Source organism: Psammomys obesus, unplaced genomic scaffold (assembly GCF_907164565.1).
Source record: "Psammomys obesus unplaced genomic scaffold, mPsaObe1.curated_primary_1811, whole genome shotgun sequence".
NCBI classification, from domain to species: Eukaryota; Metazoa; Chordata; class Mammalia; order Rodentia; family Muridae; genus Psammomys; species Psammomys obesus.
Genome location: NW_026596064.1, coordinates 10,789,627 through 10,805,351, shown reverse-complemented (window position 1 = coordinate 10,805,351; position 15,725 = coordinate 10,789,627). Strand labels below are relative to the sequence as shown.

The following is a 15,725-nucleotide window of genomic DNA, read 5'->3' as shown; positions in this document are numbered from 1 at the left end:
CTTTCTTTCTTTCTTTCTTTCTTTCTTTCTTTCTTTCTTTCTTTCTTTCTTTTTTCTTTTATCACAAGCCTCTTAGTGGTGCTAAATGACATGATCTCCATTCCCTGATGGCTAATGTCATTAAGTATCTTTTCATGTACTTGTGGGTCATGTGTAAATCTTCCACTCAAATCTTCTGCCCTTAAAAAAAAAATGGGTTATTTATCTTTTAATTATTGGTACCCAAATGTTCTTTTTCTAGGATAGATGAAGATCTCTTCTCAGATATGTTAAGAGATGTTCCTCCCATTTGGTGGGATTTTTGCCTTTATTGATATACCCTTTGGAGCAGGAGATTTTTTTTTTTTTTTATCCTGATCAAGTCCAAGTTGTCCATGTTTTTTGTTGTTGCTTGTTCTTCTGTGATCAGGCCTACAAACACAGCTAATTAGTGAGAATCTTGTTTGTGCAGTAGGTGTCGCTCAGTCTAGAGAACTGTTGCCAAATCCAAGACTATAATGGTTTACACCTATATGTTTTTCTCAGAGTTTTATAGTTTAAGCCCTGTGTTTATCTCAATTCTAGTCTCTCTATACGTCTATACTTACTCCAGTTTCAATTGCTAAAATTTGTCCTAAGTTGTGACTCAGAATGCAGGCATCATTCAACTTTATTCTTCTAACTATTCTGTATCCCTTGTATTTTCATATGAATTTTATCATCAGTTTGTCCACATCTGCATATAACATAAAGAACAATGTGGAAAGTATCACTATCTTAACCGTTCTTGTTCATGAGCATAAGCTATCTTTCCCACTTACTTTCTATTTACCTTTTTGTCTTGCCAACATTTTCTAGTCTCCAAAACACAAGTTCCTACATGTCTCAAGTCAAATTTCTTACTATGTTTATACTTTTGATGTTATTATACATGAAATCTTCTTAATTTCATTGGCAGATTTTTTTCATCACATACAGAAATGTATTTGTTTATTGATCTTGCATCTTTTAAAGTTGCAGAACTCATTATTTAGATCGTGTGTGTGTGTGTGTGTGTGTGTGTGTGTGTGTAGGTTTAGGATTCCATACAGAGGTTGGCGCTATAGCTCAGTTGGTAGAATGCTTACGTACCTTGCACAAAATCAAGTTTGATTCCCACTGCCAAATAAACTAAGCATGGCCACACACACCTCTAATCTTAGATGAGGGCAAGTGAAGTCACTCACAAACAGTGCCATAGGACTTTCTGTGTACAGGAATATGTCATCTGTAAAGAAAGGTGACTTTGCGCCTTTCCCAGTTTTCTTTTTCAGACCCTGAATTGTCCTTATGTAGAAACTTCAATGAGAAAGATTTACAGAGGAATATGGGATCATGAGGAAACATGACACGGAAACCTCTGACCTCTGAGTTTACTTGTTTCTGGAAAGTCATACTTCCTTACTCTTAACTGTGGATCTCTGAAGTCACTTGAATAGTTAAGAACTATTTTAAACAGATTACAGGATGACATTTTTTCTCAGGTTGTCTATGAAACCTGGTAGACTCACTCTTTGGTGCTTTCAGTGAAGGTCAGGTTTGAGGGGGTTGTTCTATTTTGTTAGATTTTTTGTCTTCTTTTGTTTTTGAGACAGGGTCTCCAGTTGCCCCCGTTGGTCTTGAACTCTCTATGTACCTGATGCTGACATTGAATTCCTGATTTTCCTGCCTTGTGTATTTCCATGGTTCTGGGATCAGAGGCCTCTGCTAGATTTCAGTGTTTTTAACTGCCTGTTGGAGTTTACTAACAGGGTAGTAAAAGTCTGGTCAAAGATGTGGGTGTGTGCTTGAGCAGAGTCACGTGACTGAAGCAGCCCTGTCACTTTGGGGAAGCTTCTGAATGTTTGAGGGCGAATGGGTGCTTCACTTTCTCTGCTGAGTGACAGATTTTTAAAAATTTGTAAAACGACTGTAATTAATATTTTGACTAGGCAAATACACTCAAGTAGTTTAAAATGCTGACAGTGCAAAGAGAGTTGGGCACAGAGCTCAGTAATAGCATATCTGCCTAGTGTAAAGTCTTTGCTCCATCATGGAGGGTGGGGGTGGGGAGGACAAAACCCAAACCCCAAAGGTCCAAAGGAACTTCCAGTGAAGTTTCCCTTCGTCTCCTCATTTTCCTCCCCCAGGAGCAACCAGTAAAAACAACACATTGTATATACACAGTTTTAGACGATGTATACATTATGCAAGCAAATATGTATAAGATTGTGATAAGCAAAAAATAGCTTCCAGATGTCCATTGCCTGTTTTCTAACCTGTGAACACGTTACCTTCCAAAGAATAAAGGGATTCTACAGCGGTGACCTGAGGTGGCCAGATTAACCTGGTTATCCAGGTGTACCCAATTTAATCATATATATTGTTAGAAGCAGAAAAACCTTTCCTCGATGTGGTCAGAGAGAGAGGTTTGATGAAGAAATGAGAGTCAGAGAGGTGCCTTGTTGGGCCTGCCCTATGTTCGGTGACTTTGAAAATGGAGAGCTTCCCGGTCCGGAGAGCAGGTGGCCTATGTAACATGGAGAAAAAAAGCAAGGACACCCCTCTCCCTCAAAGCCTCTGGAAGGGGAGGAAGCCCACATCTCAATTTTAGCCCAGGGAGCTTAGGATCGGAGTCTGCCTTATAGAACCATAAGTTATAAATCTGTGCTGCTTTTAGCTCATCACAGCAACAAAAGACGCCCCATACAATAAGCTTTTCCTTGTTACAGCAAAGGCAGCTGAAGCACATCCCTGGCCCTTTCAAGCCTGGCTCTTTGCTCTTAATTCTTTAGATAACCTTCGAGGTAACTGCATGCAACTTTTTAAAAGGGGGTTGTATAAAGTTTCATCCCATATGTTCACCATCATTTATTTTCCCCAGCTCCCCGCTAGTCTGATTCCTGCATTTTATTGTTACAGACAGAACTGCAACAGATAACCTTATACTTACAGATATGGTTTTTGTTTGTTTGTTTGTTTTTAACAACAGGAGATAACTTCCCAAAAGTTAAATTGCTGGGCTAAAGAACATGTACTTTTAGTTCTGCTCAATATTATTAAACTGCTCTTTGCAGAGATTATAAGTTGGTACAGTAACCAACTCCAAGCAGAAGTGGTTCCACAGCCCACATGTCTGAGCGACACAAAATTCAAGATGCCTTGTAGGATTATCAGCTGTTGGAGGTAAAAGGTATTTTCCGTCAGTCAGACAGTCCCTTCCTTTCACAGAGGCTGGAATTTCACACAAGTTTTGACCAGAGAGAACTCTGAGAGCCTGTGTAAATAAAGAGGCCCTTAGGAACAGAATGTGGCATGCAAGCAGTGCCGGCACATCCGAATCTCTTATTCTCATTTGAAACACTATCTTGCCCTGTTGGCTGGGAACGAGGTGGCCCATTTGGCCTGGTTTCCCCTGGAAAGGGCTGTGCTTCTAAGACAACAATGGGGAAGAGCCAGCAGGTCCCCAGAGAGCCCCTGGGTTTTGCTCTGCTTGTTGTCTGTGCAGTATCTTGGAAGATGGTACGAAATTGAGAAGACCCCGGCGAGCTTTGAGAAAGGAAACTGCATTCAAGCCAACTACTCCCTGATGGAGAATGGAAACATCAAAGTCCTGAACCAGGAGATGAGGTGAGCGACCGTGCAGGCCTGCCTGGGATGGCCTTGTTCTGTGCCCAAGCAGGCAGGGGCAGGGAGGAGGTGTGTGTTACTCAAGCTAGGCAGGATGGTCGGGGCTGGAATGTGTGTGCTGCCTTCTTTAACCGCTGACGAGCACCTACTGAATACCAGACACTGAGAGAGGCAGTGAGGAGTCAACGGTAACTTAGTCAGCGCCCCTGCTCTCATTGCAAAATGGAGTCTCTGGCAGCAAAGGGCATTGGGCCATCTGGCCTCCAGACCAAGAGAGAAGCCCTTTCTGTTCATCTACTCACAGAGGCCATCACCTTTTGTCAAATATTCTGGGAACTGGAGTCTCATCTCGTCCCATGGCAATGTATCCGACTTCCGGCCTCCTTCCCTGGTAGGGACCCCTCCCTCTTTTTGTTTTCTCTCTTCTCTTCTTTTGAGACAGGATCTTGTGTAGCCCAGGCTGGCCTCCAACTCACTGTATAGCCAAGGTCCTGGAATCTCTGGTCCCCCTTAGTGCTGGGATTACAAGTACATAGCACCAAGCCTTGTTTGGGCAGTACTGGTGGTTAACCCAGAACCTTTGATGTGCTAAGCAAGCATGCTACCAATCAAGACACATCTCCAGCCTTAGGCATCTCTTTTTCTTCAGATACCCGAACCATGTACTCTCTAGCATAGATAGCATGTCTTTTAGAAGCATGTTCTTCTATTACTAAGTGCACTGAACATTGCTATTTGATCCTCATCTTTGCACTCTGGAGAGCAGACATGAAGAGACCCAGGATGAAGTCCTTCTCCCTTACCTTCCACCAACAAAGGTTACACAACACCAACAAATACATTTAAGTATTTCCTATATGCAAGGCACTCTCACCCCCAACCCCACAATCACCTCTCTGAAAATATATTTACTTAATTCCCATGACATAGCAAAAGTAGATACTATTATAACCCTCATGGATGAGAAACTTAGGTACAGAGAAAGAAGTTAAGCAGCTTGCTCAAGGACCACACAAGCGATACATGAGGAAGCCTAGATTTGAACCCAGGAAAGGAGAAATGAAGAGAACAGAGACAAGTTAAAAAGGCTGGGGATGAAGGCTTGCTCTTTCTGTTCTCTATAAGATCTGAGGATGGTATTCAACACCAGGGAAACAGCTACACTCAGAGCTCAAGTTGCTAGGTCCACAGAGGCTTTTGGTGACCATGATGCCATCCACTAATGTCCCTGTGGGCCAGAGTGTAGCCGGCTGACTCCCAGCCTGCATAAACCAGAGAAATGCAGGAAGGAGCTTGAGGGCCTCTAGCTCCTTTTGGACATAACTCCAGCTTATTTTGGAGCCCCAGGGAAGAGCTGCAGGAAAGGCTGACCGCAGGAACTGAAATGCCTTTGCCAGGAATCTCCCAGGAATGTTACAGGTCCTGTGTTAGTTGCTTCTCCTCACAGTGGAATCCAGAGAAAAGGTTTATTTGGGCCATAGTTCATGAAGCTCCCATCTGGAATCAAGGGGCCTTGTTCCCTGTGACTCTGGTGGAGGTGGTGCCTCCTGGTAGAAGGCAGAAATAAAACAAAACAAAACAAAAACAAAAACAAGAAAGGAAAGAGAAACAGGAAGAGCATGGAGTTCCACAATCCTCTTTGAAGGCACACCCCCAGTGACCTACAGACCTCTCTCAGTCTCATCTTCTATGTCTACCTTAACAACACCATCCTGGGGACCAAACCTTTACCATGTCCTTTGGGAAACATTTATCCAGATCATAGCAGGCAGGTTGTAATGGCCTTTATTTTTATTTTATTTTCAAGGTAGGGTTTCTCTGTATAGCCCTTGATGTTCTGGAACTCACTCTGTAGATCAGTCTGGCCTTGAACTCAGATCTACTACCTCGTGGCAGTAATGACCTGTTTTCAATGAGATATTATGTCCCACTAGATCCCAAGCCCATGATGTTCCACGTACAGGGAGCTGCAACAAGGGCATTCTCTCAGACTGTGTTCAAGAACTTAGGGCCTGAAAGAGCTGGCCCAGGGGGAAGGAATCAGGCTTTGGCGCTTGGCAGCCTAGTTTCAGAGCAGATCGCAATGGGATCTTAGGTCAGCTAAGGTGTGTTCTGCAGCCAGTAGCAATAGAGCTAACGTCCCTGAGGCTGCCTGGGCATCAAATGAGGTAAAAGGCGTAAAGCTCTTACAACTGTATCTGGCGAGTGATAATCATCTAATTAAACATGACCTTTTTATGGCTGAACTCTTGCTACTTGAAAACACGGGTTGGAGTCCGTGAGATAGTAGAAGGGTCTGCCTCCAAGCAGATCCCCACAAGTTATGCTTATGACACTAGTGTCACGATAGGAGTAAACACACAGGCACATACATGTGCATACCCCCACCCCCACACAAACACTAAATTAATGCAATAAAATCATATTTAAAAGAAAATACCAATGCATTTCTTTTTTGGTGCATTTATGATCAAAGACGGGTGTTTTGACAACTATTCTGGAACAAGACACAAATGATAGCATTGAGGAGAGGAGCCTGGTTTGTTGCTAAGTTACCATTTGCAGAGGGAATCAGACCATCTTCCAGGGAGACAGTGAGGCATGGTGCCTGGTCCTACGTGGTAACAAACAGACGATGCAATTGGGAATATGAGAGTGCCTTCCTAACCTCCCTAACCTGCTGCTGAGGATCTGGATTTTAGAGCATCCCTCACGTCCAACCGCACAGCACGCACCTACTGACTTCCTCATACATACTTAGCTCTCCTGATTGCCCTGCTTGAGAACCAACGCACAGGCAGCTCTCTTCTACCTCCTGAAGGGGAGCACTCTGATTTCCAGGTGCCTCCCTTCTCTGTCCTCTCTGAAGTTTTTCCCTGTCCTCTGGGTTCAGGGGGTCATTGGGAATTAGCCTGAAATGGGCCAGATCCTTGTGAAGGGCCAGAGTACTCCCTTGGTTCCAAGACCAGCACACTTAAGATATGCCACCATTTTATATACCGCTAAGAAAGAGTGGCTCTGCCCCTGCTAAGTGTTGGGGGACCAGTTAGAAGATGCGTGTCTCCTCACAATGTGTCTCTGAGAACTGGGCTGAATCACAGTGGCCGGGTCTCCTCATTGCCTCTGTGCAACACAGGGGTGATGGGAAATACCACCAGACTCCTTCCTGCTCTGCATTATTTTCAGTGAGCTAGTTCCTCCTTCCTTTGTTTCTTTGTCATCCTCTCCTAGGCAAAGAGAGGAATCTTGTAGGGGGGTTGTTTTGTCTATTTTCCCCATTCCCATTTATCCCTTCTCTTTGAAGCCTAGGGGCAGGAAATGCCTGGAAGGCAAATGGCCAACAGTCCAAAAACCAGGGTATTCTATAAGCAAGGGCTTATAGAATCCAGCCCCTAAGCGTGGCCATAGCTGCCTCTTGTCCACCGACTCTGTCTTTCTCTACTGAATCTCAGACAGTCACAGACAGAGGGAAGGACAGGGTTTTGAACCAGGTCTGGCTGGTTCAAGAGCCTCCCACACCAGACACTACCGTGCTGGCTGCTGGAGCCCTTGGGGAGCAAAGCTTGACTTTCATTGATTTTTGGTTTTTAATTTGTTTGTATGTACTTCCTTTTCCATATCTCTCTTCCTTACTCTCCCCAACCTTTCCTTGTTTCTTTTCTCTTTTTTTTTTTTTTTTTCACTCACTGAAGAGCTGATGGAACCGTGAACAAAATTGAAGGTGAAGCCAAACAGAGCAACCTCTCGGAGCCAGCCAAGCTGGGAGTCAAGTTTTTTGAGTGTAAGTATCCACTTCCCTCAGGAAGCATCAGGCACGGGAGATCTGCAGATGGGAAGACAGAGCCCTGTGTTCAAGCACATCTGAGCCCTGTCATCAGGGTTCAGTTCAGTGCACAACTACTTCCTGTGCACCTACCCTGTGCTGTTCCCTGGCCTAGGCACTGGGATACAGAGGGATGCAATGATGGGCAAAACAGAGCCAGCCGTGTCCTGACAGGCTGACATCCTATGTGAACACTGAGGAGGAACCAGGAAAGTTGGTGTTTTGGCAGACAAGGCTCACAGAAAAGCCTATGCGGCATGAGGAGGAAGGGGAATCCAGTCTGATCTCGTTGGAAAGAGAGGCCCCCAAATTACTAGATGTTAGAACAATCGGCCTCTGCAGAAGCTCACAGGCAAGAGGCAAGGGTGAAGGCTCTCTAGTCACTCAGTTGATGACTGCCCTCTGGGGAATGTACACAGGCAGCAGAGAGGGCAGTTAGTTTTGTTGCCACTGTAGATGCGCTGGAGAATTCAGCTCAGACCCGTGAGGTTTTCTCTTGCTGGAAATGCTTGCGAGCCCCCTCTTCCTACGTACAGAGCAGACACTAAAGTCACTCTCTGCAAGCGAAATCACCATCCTTCTCCTTCCTGCCAGCCCCTTCTGTCTCTACACAGTCAGGTCCCTAGAGTAGGGTGGGGAGGGAGTTCTTACTTGTAAACCAGGAAAGAAATGCTGGAAGGATAAAGCAGTTCTTCCCACACGTGTGGCTATGAGCAATGCCTTCAGGTGAACAGGCATTTCGAAGACAGACTAGAGGGGCTCCGTGCAGAGTCAAGGGCTTTCTTTGTGCATATTTGTTTCTCTTGTCATTTTTACAAACAAGGAAGCTGGAATGGAGGGAATCTGAGTAAGACGAATAGGCACAGAGCTCATTGGAGCTACACCTAGGAGTGAACCCAACTCTTCAACCCCTCATTCGAGAATTTTCCCCATAGCATGGATGGGAAAGGGAGAGGGATGGGAGCGAAGGTGATAAGCCTCGGTTCCTCTCTATTTGCCCTTCAATTCTGGGGTCTCTACGGTAACTGAGGCTGTGCCTTCACCACGTGAAGTGTGAAGTATCGTACGCACAGGCTATGGAAGGAGGCCTGGGACCAGAGCTAAAAGAGAGGCTGAGGACGTTGAGGACAAAGAGGTTCATTTGGAATAAAAGGTGTTCTAGATGGCTTTCTGTTGCTATAAGACGCTGAGCAAAAGCAATTGGGAGGGTGGGGGGTGTTCATCTTCTAGGTTATGGTCCGTCACTGAGGGAAGCCAGGGAGGGGACTGAAGCAAAGATCATGAAGGGACACTGTCTACTGGCTTGCTCCCTATGACTCGTTCAGTTGGTTTATTTTATACAACTCAGGACTGCCTACCCAAGGTTATACCACCCATGGTGGACTGAGCCCCTTCCCTCCCCTCGCATTCACCATTAATCAAGAAAATGCCCCACAGGCCAATCGGATAGAGGCAATTCCTCAAATGCAGGTCTCTCCTCCCGGGCGACTCTAACTTGTGTCAAGTTCTTAAAAAAATTAAAAAAAAAAAAAAACAACTAATCAACCTCATCAGCACAAATGGGATTAAGCGGTTGTGGAGGACCTTCTAGGATCTATGGGAGACTGTGGGAAAGATGGATGTTTCAAATACAGAAAGTGACATGGGAGAGGCCTATATAGACGTCTAGAGCCTGGAAGGCACAGCAAGTACAGGATAGAATTAAGGAGGCCCCCAAGCAGAGAATTTGCACTGTAGCATTCATGAGCAACAGGGGAAGGGCAACATTTTCCAATGAAGAGAGACGTGTAAGCTGTCTGCATTAAGAGGAAATGCTGGGTAAATTTATTCCTGAGAGACAGACAAGGTGAGGGAAAGACAAAATGTTCATGTCTCGGTGGATAGAAGAGCCTTTGGTGCTGCTAAGAGATGGGAGAGATATTTTCCCAAAACTCAAATGCAGAGTGACAAACTTTACCAATAGCAGACATATGATGATATGTCTCACACACACTCGTGAGGTTTGTGTGTGTGTGTGTGTGTGTCCATGTAAGGACCTCAAGTGCCAAAAGGCGACTCAGAACCAACCGTCTATCCAGGCTTACATCCACCTTCTTTTCTCAGCACCCCTCCACTTCCGTTTCTATAAAAAGAAACTCAAAGGTAGGAGGAAGCTCAGTGGCTGGTGCTCTGGGCCTACATTTCCATGCAATTAGTGGGACCCTTGGCACCTAGGCAAATGCCCATCACTTGCACAGGCCTCCTTTATCACACATCTTCTCAGGCTGACCTGGCAAGCAGGAACCATTACTGTTTTGGGTGGAGGGAGTGGGCTCTCTGGAATCCAAACAAGCATCACCCATGAGTGCACACAAGCCCATCCTTTCATCCTTTCATGCCGTTCCAGAGGTCCTGAGTTCAATTCCCTGCAACCACGGTGGTGGCTCACAACCATCTATAATGGGACCTGATGCTCTCTTCTGGCACGCAAGCATATATGCAGACAGAGCATTCAAACAAAGAAATCAAAAAGAGAGAGAGGGAGAGAGAGAGAGAGAGAGAGAGAGAAAGAAAGAAAGAAGGAAAGAAGGGAGGAAGTCAGGCAGTCAAGCTTATAACCCACCGTCACCCGCCACATCACATTTTTTTGAGGGGTGGCGTGTCTCAAGGTAGGGTTTCTCTGTGTAGCCCTGGCTGTCCTGCAACTCGCTCTGTAGACCAGACTGGCCCCAAACTCACAATGATCTGCCTGCCTCTGCCTCGTGAGTGCTGGGATTACAGGCGTGTGCAACCGCTGCCTGATTTACCACACCACATTCCTAAAGTTGAAGGGTTTGCTGAGATTACGTCGGAAGAGCCTCCGCTTCTTCACACCGCCAGGCTGGTGCAGCCAGCCAGCCCAAGGAGCCCCCTGGCTCCCCAGTCATCCAGCGCGCCTTTTCCCTGTTACGCTGGTGGGGGAGGGCATAGAAAAGGGTCTTGACTATTGCCACACACTGGAATCACTGGGGAGTGTTGGTGTTTCCATACCAAGCGCGGTGGTACACACCTGCAACCCCAACACTGAGGAGACTAAGGCAGGGATATTAGTAATACTTTTTTAAAAGGTCAACCCCCTGAAGGTCTGAAGGTGGAGAAGGGGAGGGAAGTAAGAAGCACGGATTTAGGGACTGGGTTCCCAGAGCCCTGGAGAGGAGGCTTCTCTCGCCCTGTTCCTTCCTCACGCTGCGGCCTCTGGTTCTCAGTGATGCCCTTCTCTCCGTACTGGATCCTGGCCACCGACTACGACAGCTACGCCCTCGTGTACTCCTGCACCACCGTGCTCTGGCTCTTCCACGTGGATTACGTCTGGATCCTGGGAAGAAACCCTTACCTCCCTCCAGAAACAGTGACCTACCTAAAAGATATCCTCACTTCTAATGACATCGACTTCGAAAAAATAACGACAACAGATCAGGCGAACTGCCCGGACTTCCTGTAAAGGGAGGGGTCAGCCACTCCAGGTTACTTCGCTTTGCATTCTCTGGCTCCACCCCGAATCCTCCTCAAGGCGAGCCAAGGGTAACCAGAGGGAAACCTCGGCTGTAGAAGCCAATGGAGGGGCCTCGTGGAAAGATGGCCCAAACCCAACCAGACCCTACCCTCTTACCCTGCTAGCCCGATAATAAAGGTTTTGCTCATCAGCTGGGTTCCCAGTCGACTCTGAGCTAGGTTTATTGTGGGAGATTCCTTGTCAGCAGATGGTTGGAAACCCTCCGGCAGTTAGGCTTAGAGAACCCGTTCTGAGCTGTCCTAGTTTAAAGGCAGGAGCTAGCTGATGACAAAGTCAGATCCTGGTGACCCGGATGCAGGGTTGCACTCCACAGGACACGCTGCCCTGGACGTAATGCTGGGAGGTTTTCATGTCTATGCGGAGGCTTCCTGGAAGCTCTTACTTTCCCATCTGGAATCTTCGGAGCAGGGCTGAGGAAGGAGCATCCTGGGAGGATCTGGGGAAAGAGGGCACTGTGAGGAGAAGACAAGGGTGTTTAAAAACTGATACAAAATCGTGTTCTCTTTCATTCATTTGATGTTTACTGAGGTCCAATTGCATTCTAGTCACTGAAAAAAAAAATCCAGAATTCCTTCCCTCATCCCCCAACCTCCAGCCTAGTGGTGGAAACCATACAGAGCAATGTAGAGGGCACCATGGGAGATCTGAGAACATCCCACCCCCTTCAAGACACAGGGTCAAGCTTATACAGTCTGTCTTCAAGCCTCAGGGCATTCCCATGCCCTGCTCCACCAGAAAGTCAGGAACCACCTGGTGTTGTGTTTCCTGACTTCAGATTCATCGCGCCACACTCTCACTTAGCTCTTGTGTGTAATACGTATCTGTTAATATATACATTTTTCACTTAATTAAAAAAAAAAATAAACGCAAATGTAGCTTCCAGTTTAGATGAAAAAAATCTGAAAACTGCAAGGCAGAAAGACAGGAAAGGGGTTGTGTGTGGTCAAGTGCTCTCTCCAGCACTGCCTGCTGGGTCCTGTGTCTGCCACGCCACTGTCCACCCCCCCCCCCTTTGCCATTGGCTGCTCTTCTAGAATACAGTGATTCCCCAGAGCACTAAGTTTCCAACCATCTGTCAACTCGAGGGAAAAACTAAATTGTGCAGTGACAGGTAGCAGCTGCTAAATGAATGAACAATAGAAATAAAAAGGAAAAGAAAGGAAATGCGACCGCTCCTAGGTATGGAGGAGGAGAAAGGTTATTATTGACATATGGGAGAGCATAGCCAGCAGCAGAGACAGATGGTAAAGTCCGGTGTGGACATGCTCCTGAGCTGGGCCATTTGGGGTGGGGTGGAGAGGGAGAGAGGAGAACCAGGGGCAGCAACCAGGAGGTTCAAAGGTACAAAGAAGGCAAGCAACCACAATGGCTGATTATATAGGGAAGGGTAGCCCAGCCCCCAGGGCTGGAAAATTCACGGTGGGGGGGGGGTGTGCCAACCTGGAGAGCCCTGTAACAGGTAGGAACTGAGGGATGTGGGGAGAACCTGGTGGCCAGGTCCATTTTGATATTTAAATAGGCACCTCAGCCATTTGTCCTGGGTTTGAAACTTAACAGTAAAGACATCTGTCACCAAGCCCAGGACCTTAGTTTGATCCCTGGGACCCCCTTGGTGGGGGTCCAGCAAGTTGCCCTTGGACCTCCAAACAACTATTGTAGAATGCCTGTGCCCACATACAAACACACACATACAAAAGAAATAAATAAACATGTGGAAATGAGATGTGATTTCTTCCTCGTTAGAAACTCTCTGGCAAAATGCACCTGAGTAAATTACTGAGAGATTTGGAGAGGGCAGTACACAGGCATACAGGGAAGTGTACAGGGAAAGCCACTAGAGAGGAAAAGAGAAGGACAGTAGGAAACACATAGCAAGATAAGACAATAGTACATAATAAGCCTGGCACAGCCAGCAGCTCCAACAATCATCAACACATCACCACTCTCACTCCGTTATCTCCTAAACATTGTATTTTTTTTTTCCTGGAGTGTTTATAAAGCAAACCCCAGATGTCACAGATCATGACTTGGCCTATAACTACCTAAGTACACATCTCTGGTAGATATAGGTATATGTGAAACAAAAATATTGCAAGTTATGGCTTATGTCCTGGAGGTATCCAGAAAATGTAATCTCTATGTAGTTTTAAAAATATTTTACACAATCTAGGTGAAAGGGGAGATGTACTTACCTAAATGTTTATTTCGGGTTTTAATTGTGGCAGCTCCAGATTTTACACAATTTAGGTGAAAAGGAAGATGCAGGTACAGAAAATGCTCACTGCGGTTTTATTTGTGGTCACCCCAGATGGACAGCTGGGGAATGGGATCTGGGGTTATAGAATAGCTGCTTGATATCTGCCACGTGTTCATGAAACTGAGAACTACAAACGTCACGAGGGAGTTGCTTTTGTGTGTGCGCGCGCACACACACACATGCAGGTCAGTGTGCATGCACAGAGGGTGGGGTGGGGTGGGGAGGTCCCTGCTGGTGGCCTGGCTGCTCTGCAGAGACTGAGCATGTGATCCTTCCTCCGTAGCCACAGCCAGTGGAACCAAGGAGTGTCTGTCTGACGTAGGGGACACCAGGCTGCAGACTGAGCAGCCTAATTGCATGGAGAAGATCACAGACACTTGACTTTAGAGACCTGGAGGCAGAGTCCAGCGGTACAGTGTGATGCCCTGGCTTCCATCCTTAGCTTCTTAAAACAAAACACAAAACAGAACGAAACCAACCTAAGAGGTCTGGAATGCTCCAGAGCTGCGAGGTCTCATAGCTGGCCGTTATGTTACTGGTGCTGTACTCGGAATTTATGAGAGTACAAAGCACAAATGCAGGTATCAGGTGAGGCCCTGACACCTGGCCAAGGCTCCTGACAGCAGCTTCAGCTGCCAGTGGCTCTCCATGTCCCAGCTCAACTCCTATGACACTTAGCTGACTTAGAGCCTCGGTTCCCGCCCCTGGAAATCTGCACAATTAGATATGTATACACACACACACACACACACACACACACACACACACACTTCCCTACCTTTTAATTCTGAGATAATTTGACATGACACTTTCCTACCTTTTAATTCTGAGATAATTTGACTTGGTTCCTTGCAACCAAAATAGCCTCAAGACAAAAGAGTTCATAATATAATGTTGGGTGGAAAAAAAAAAAAGAACACGGCGTTTTAACTATGTTGTATTTATAGCTGCATGGAATAATGGCATTAAATCAAGTACTAAGAGCGAACAAAGAAAATGAAAGCAATTAATGTGTTAGGTTGGTAGAATTATAGGTAATTCTATTTTTCTTATTTTTGCAGCTGCTATTTGTAGTGTAAGCCCTAAGATATATACAAACCCTAAGACTTTCTTTTAGTTTAGCCTTGTCCTCTGGAAAGTATAGTGTCAAAACCCCCAAATGGGCCTCCTCTTTCCGGAATTGCCTGAGACATGGAGGCCTTCCAGAACTATTCTCATGTTCCTAAGGTTAGGGCTTCATTCATAAGTATAGGATATGTTATACTTATATTTTTTCACTTATAGAGCAATTATCATTTGCTACCAGCAAGGACCCCTGTTCACTTCTACAAGACTTAAAGGGAAATGTCAAGTAACTTAGTTTTTATTTCCGTAAGCTGCCCAAGCACTGTTTTCTTTTATAACAGACTTTACCCCGAAGGAACCATCCTTACCTTGATAATTATGAGTAACTGGAGGTTTTCAGCATTTGTTAAATATGATCACTTTTTAGGGCAGAAGTCAGTATTTTGCTTAGTTGTGATAGTAAAATAGGTTCAAGAGTTATGCAATGTTTTCCCATAGGAAAGGTGATGTGTGCTCATTGGAAATGGCAAGGAGAAGCTCAGAGGGTAATCACAAGGGTGAGGATGTGGGTGGGAGGTAGGAGGTGAGAGGTGGGGGTGGGGTGGGAGGAGTGCCAGTCTTGACTCCTTAGTCCAGCAGATTCTCTCAGGATCCTCCTACAGTACTATGGTTTTGTACGGGAACAATAAGCAAGTTGTTGCTGAGGGAACACCTGTAATTTTTTGGTAGGGAAAATAACCCCAACATATTTATAAAATAACTGCCAGGCACATGCCTGTAATTCCAGCACTGGGTAGGTTGAGGCAGGTGGATCAGAGGATTCAAGGCTAGCCTTGTCTCAGAAAACATTATTCTCTGCTTTATTCCTTTGAGGCAGGGTCTTTCCCTGTACCTGAAGCTCATGGTTTTCGGCTAGGCTGGCAGCCTGCAAGCCCCAACGACCCCCTTGTCTCTGTCATTCATAGTACTGGAGTACATCATTTGTTGCATGGATGCCAGGACCTGAACACAGGTCTTTATGGCTGCACAGCAAAGCCTCTTAATCACTGAGCAACCTGTAAAAGGAACTTTTATTTTCCTCTTTCAATTGTTGTCTGGGAGGCTTACTGCCTCTGCCAACCTAGGCCCAATCCTGGAAGCATCTAGCCTCCGTACAACCTAACCTAGGCCTAGAATATTTTTAGCCTCTAAGACTTACTGTTGAATAAGCTCACCCTTTATTGTTCTTTCTGAGCTCTGGGCTGGCTGGTTCAACTCAGCTTTTCTGGCTCAAACTCCTCTCCCAGGTAATTTATTCAATCTGGCTTTTCTCTCTGCCTCTGAATTGCTCCGCTTGGCTTCAAACTAACTCGAGCAATCTGTTGTAATCTCCTGGCTCCTTCTCATTCTCTGGCTTATTCAGTCTTCACTAAATGCTTTCT

General features: G+C 45.9%; 1 protein-coding gene across 1 annotated transcript in view; it reads left to right on the top strand.

The window, feature by feature from the left end:
* The window catches only part of Apod (apolipoprotein D), an 18,184-nt gene extending 7,072 nt beyond the window's left edge, over nucleotides 1–11,112 (top strand). The window contains exons 3-5 of the mRNA XM_055625246.1: nucleotides 3,506–3,627; nucleotides 7,320–7,408; nucleotides 10,675–11,112. Coding sequence (XP_055481221.1) covers nucleotides 3,506–3,627; nucleotides 7,320–7,408; nucleotides 10,675–10,910 — 447 coding nt within the window. The 3' untranslated portion in view covers nucleotides 10,911–11,112. The remainder of the gene's footprint in view (nucleotides 1–3,505; nucleotides 3,628–7,319; nucleotides 7,409–10,674) is intronic.
* The last annotated feature ends 4,613 nt before the right edge of the window (nucleotides 11,113–15,725 follow it).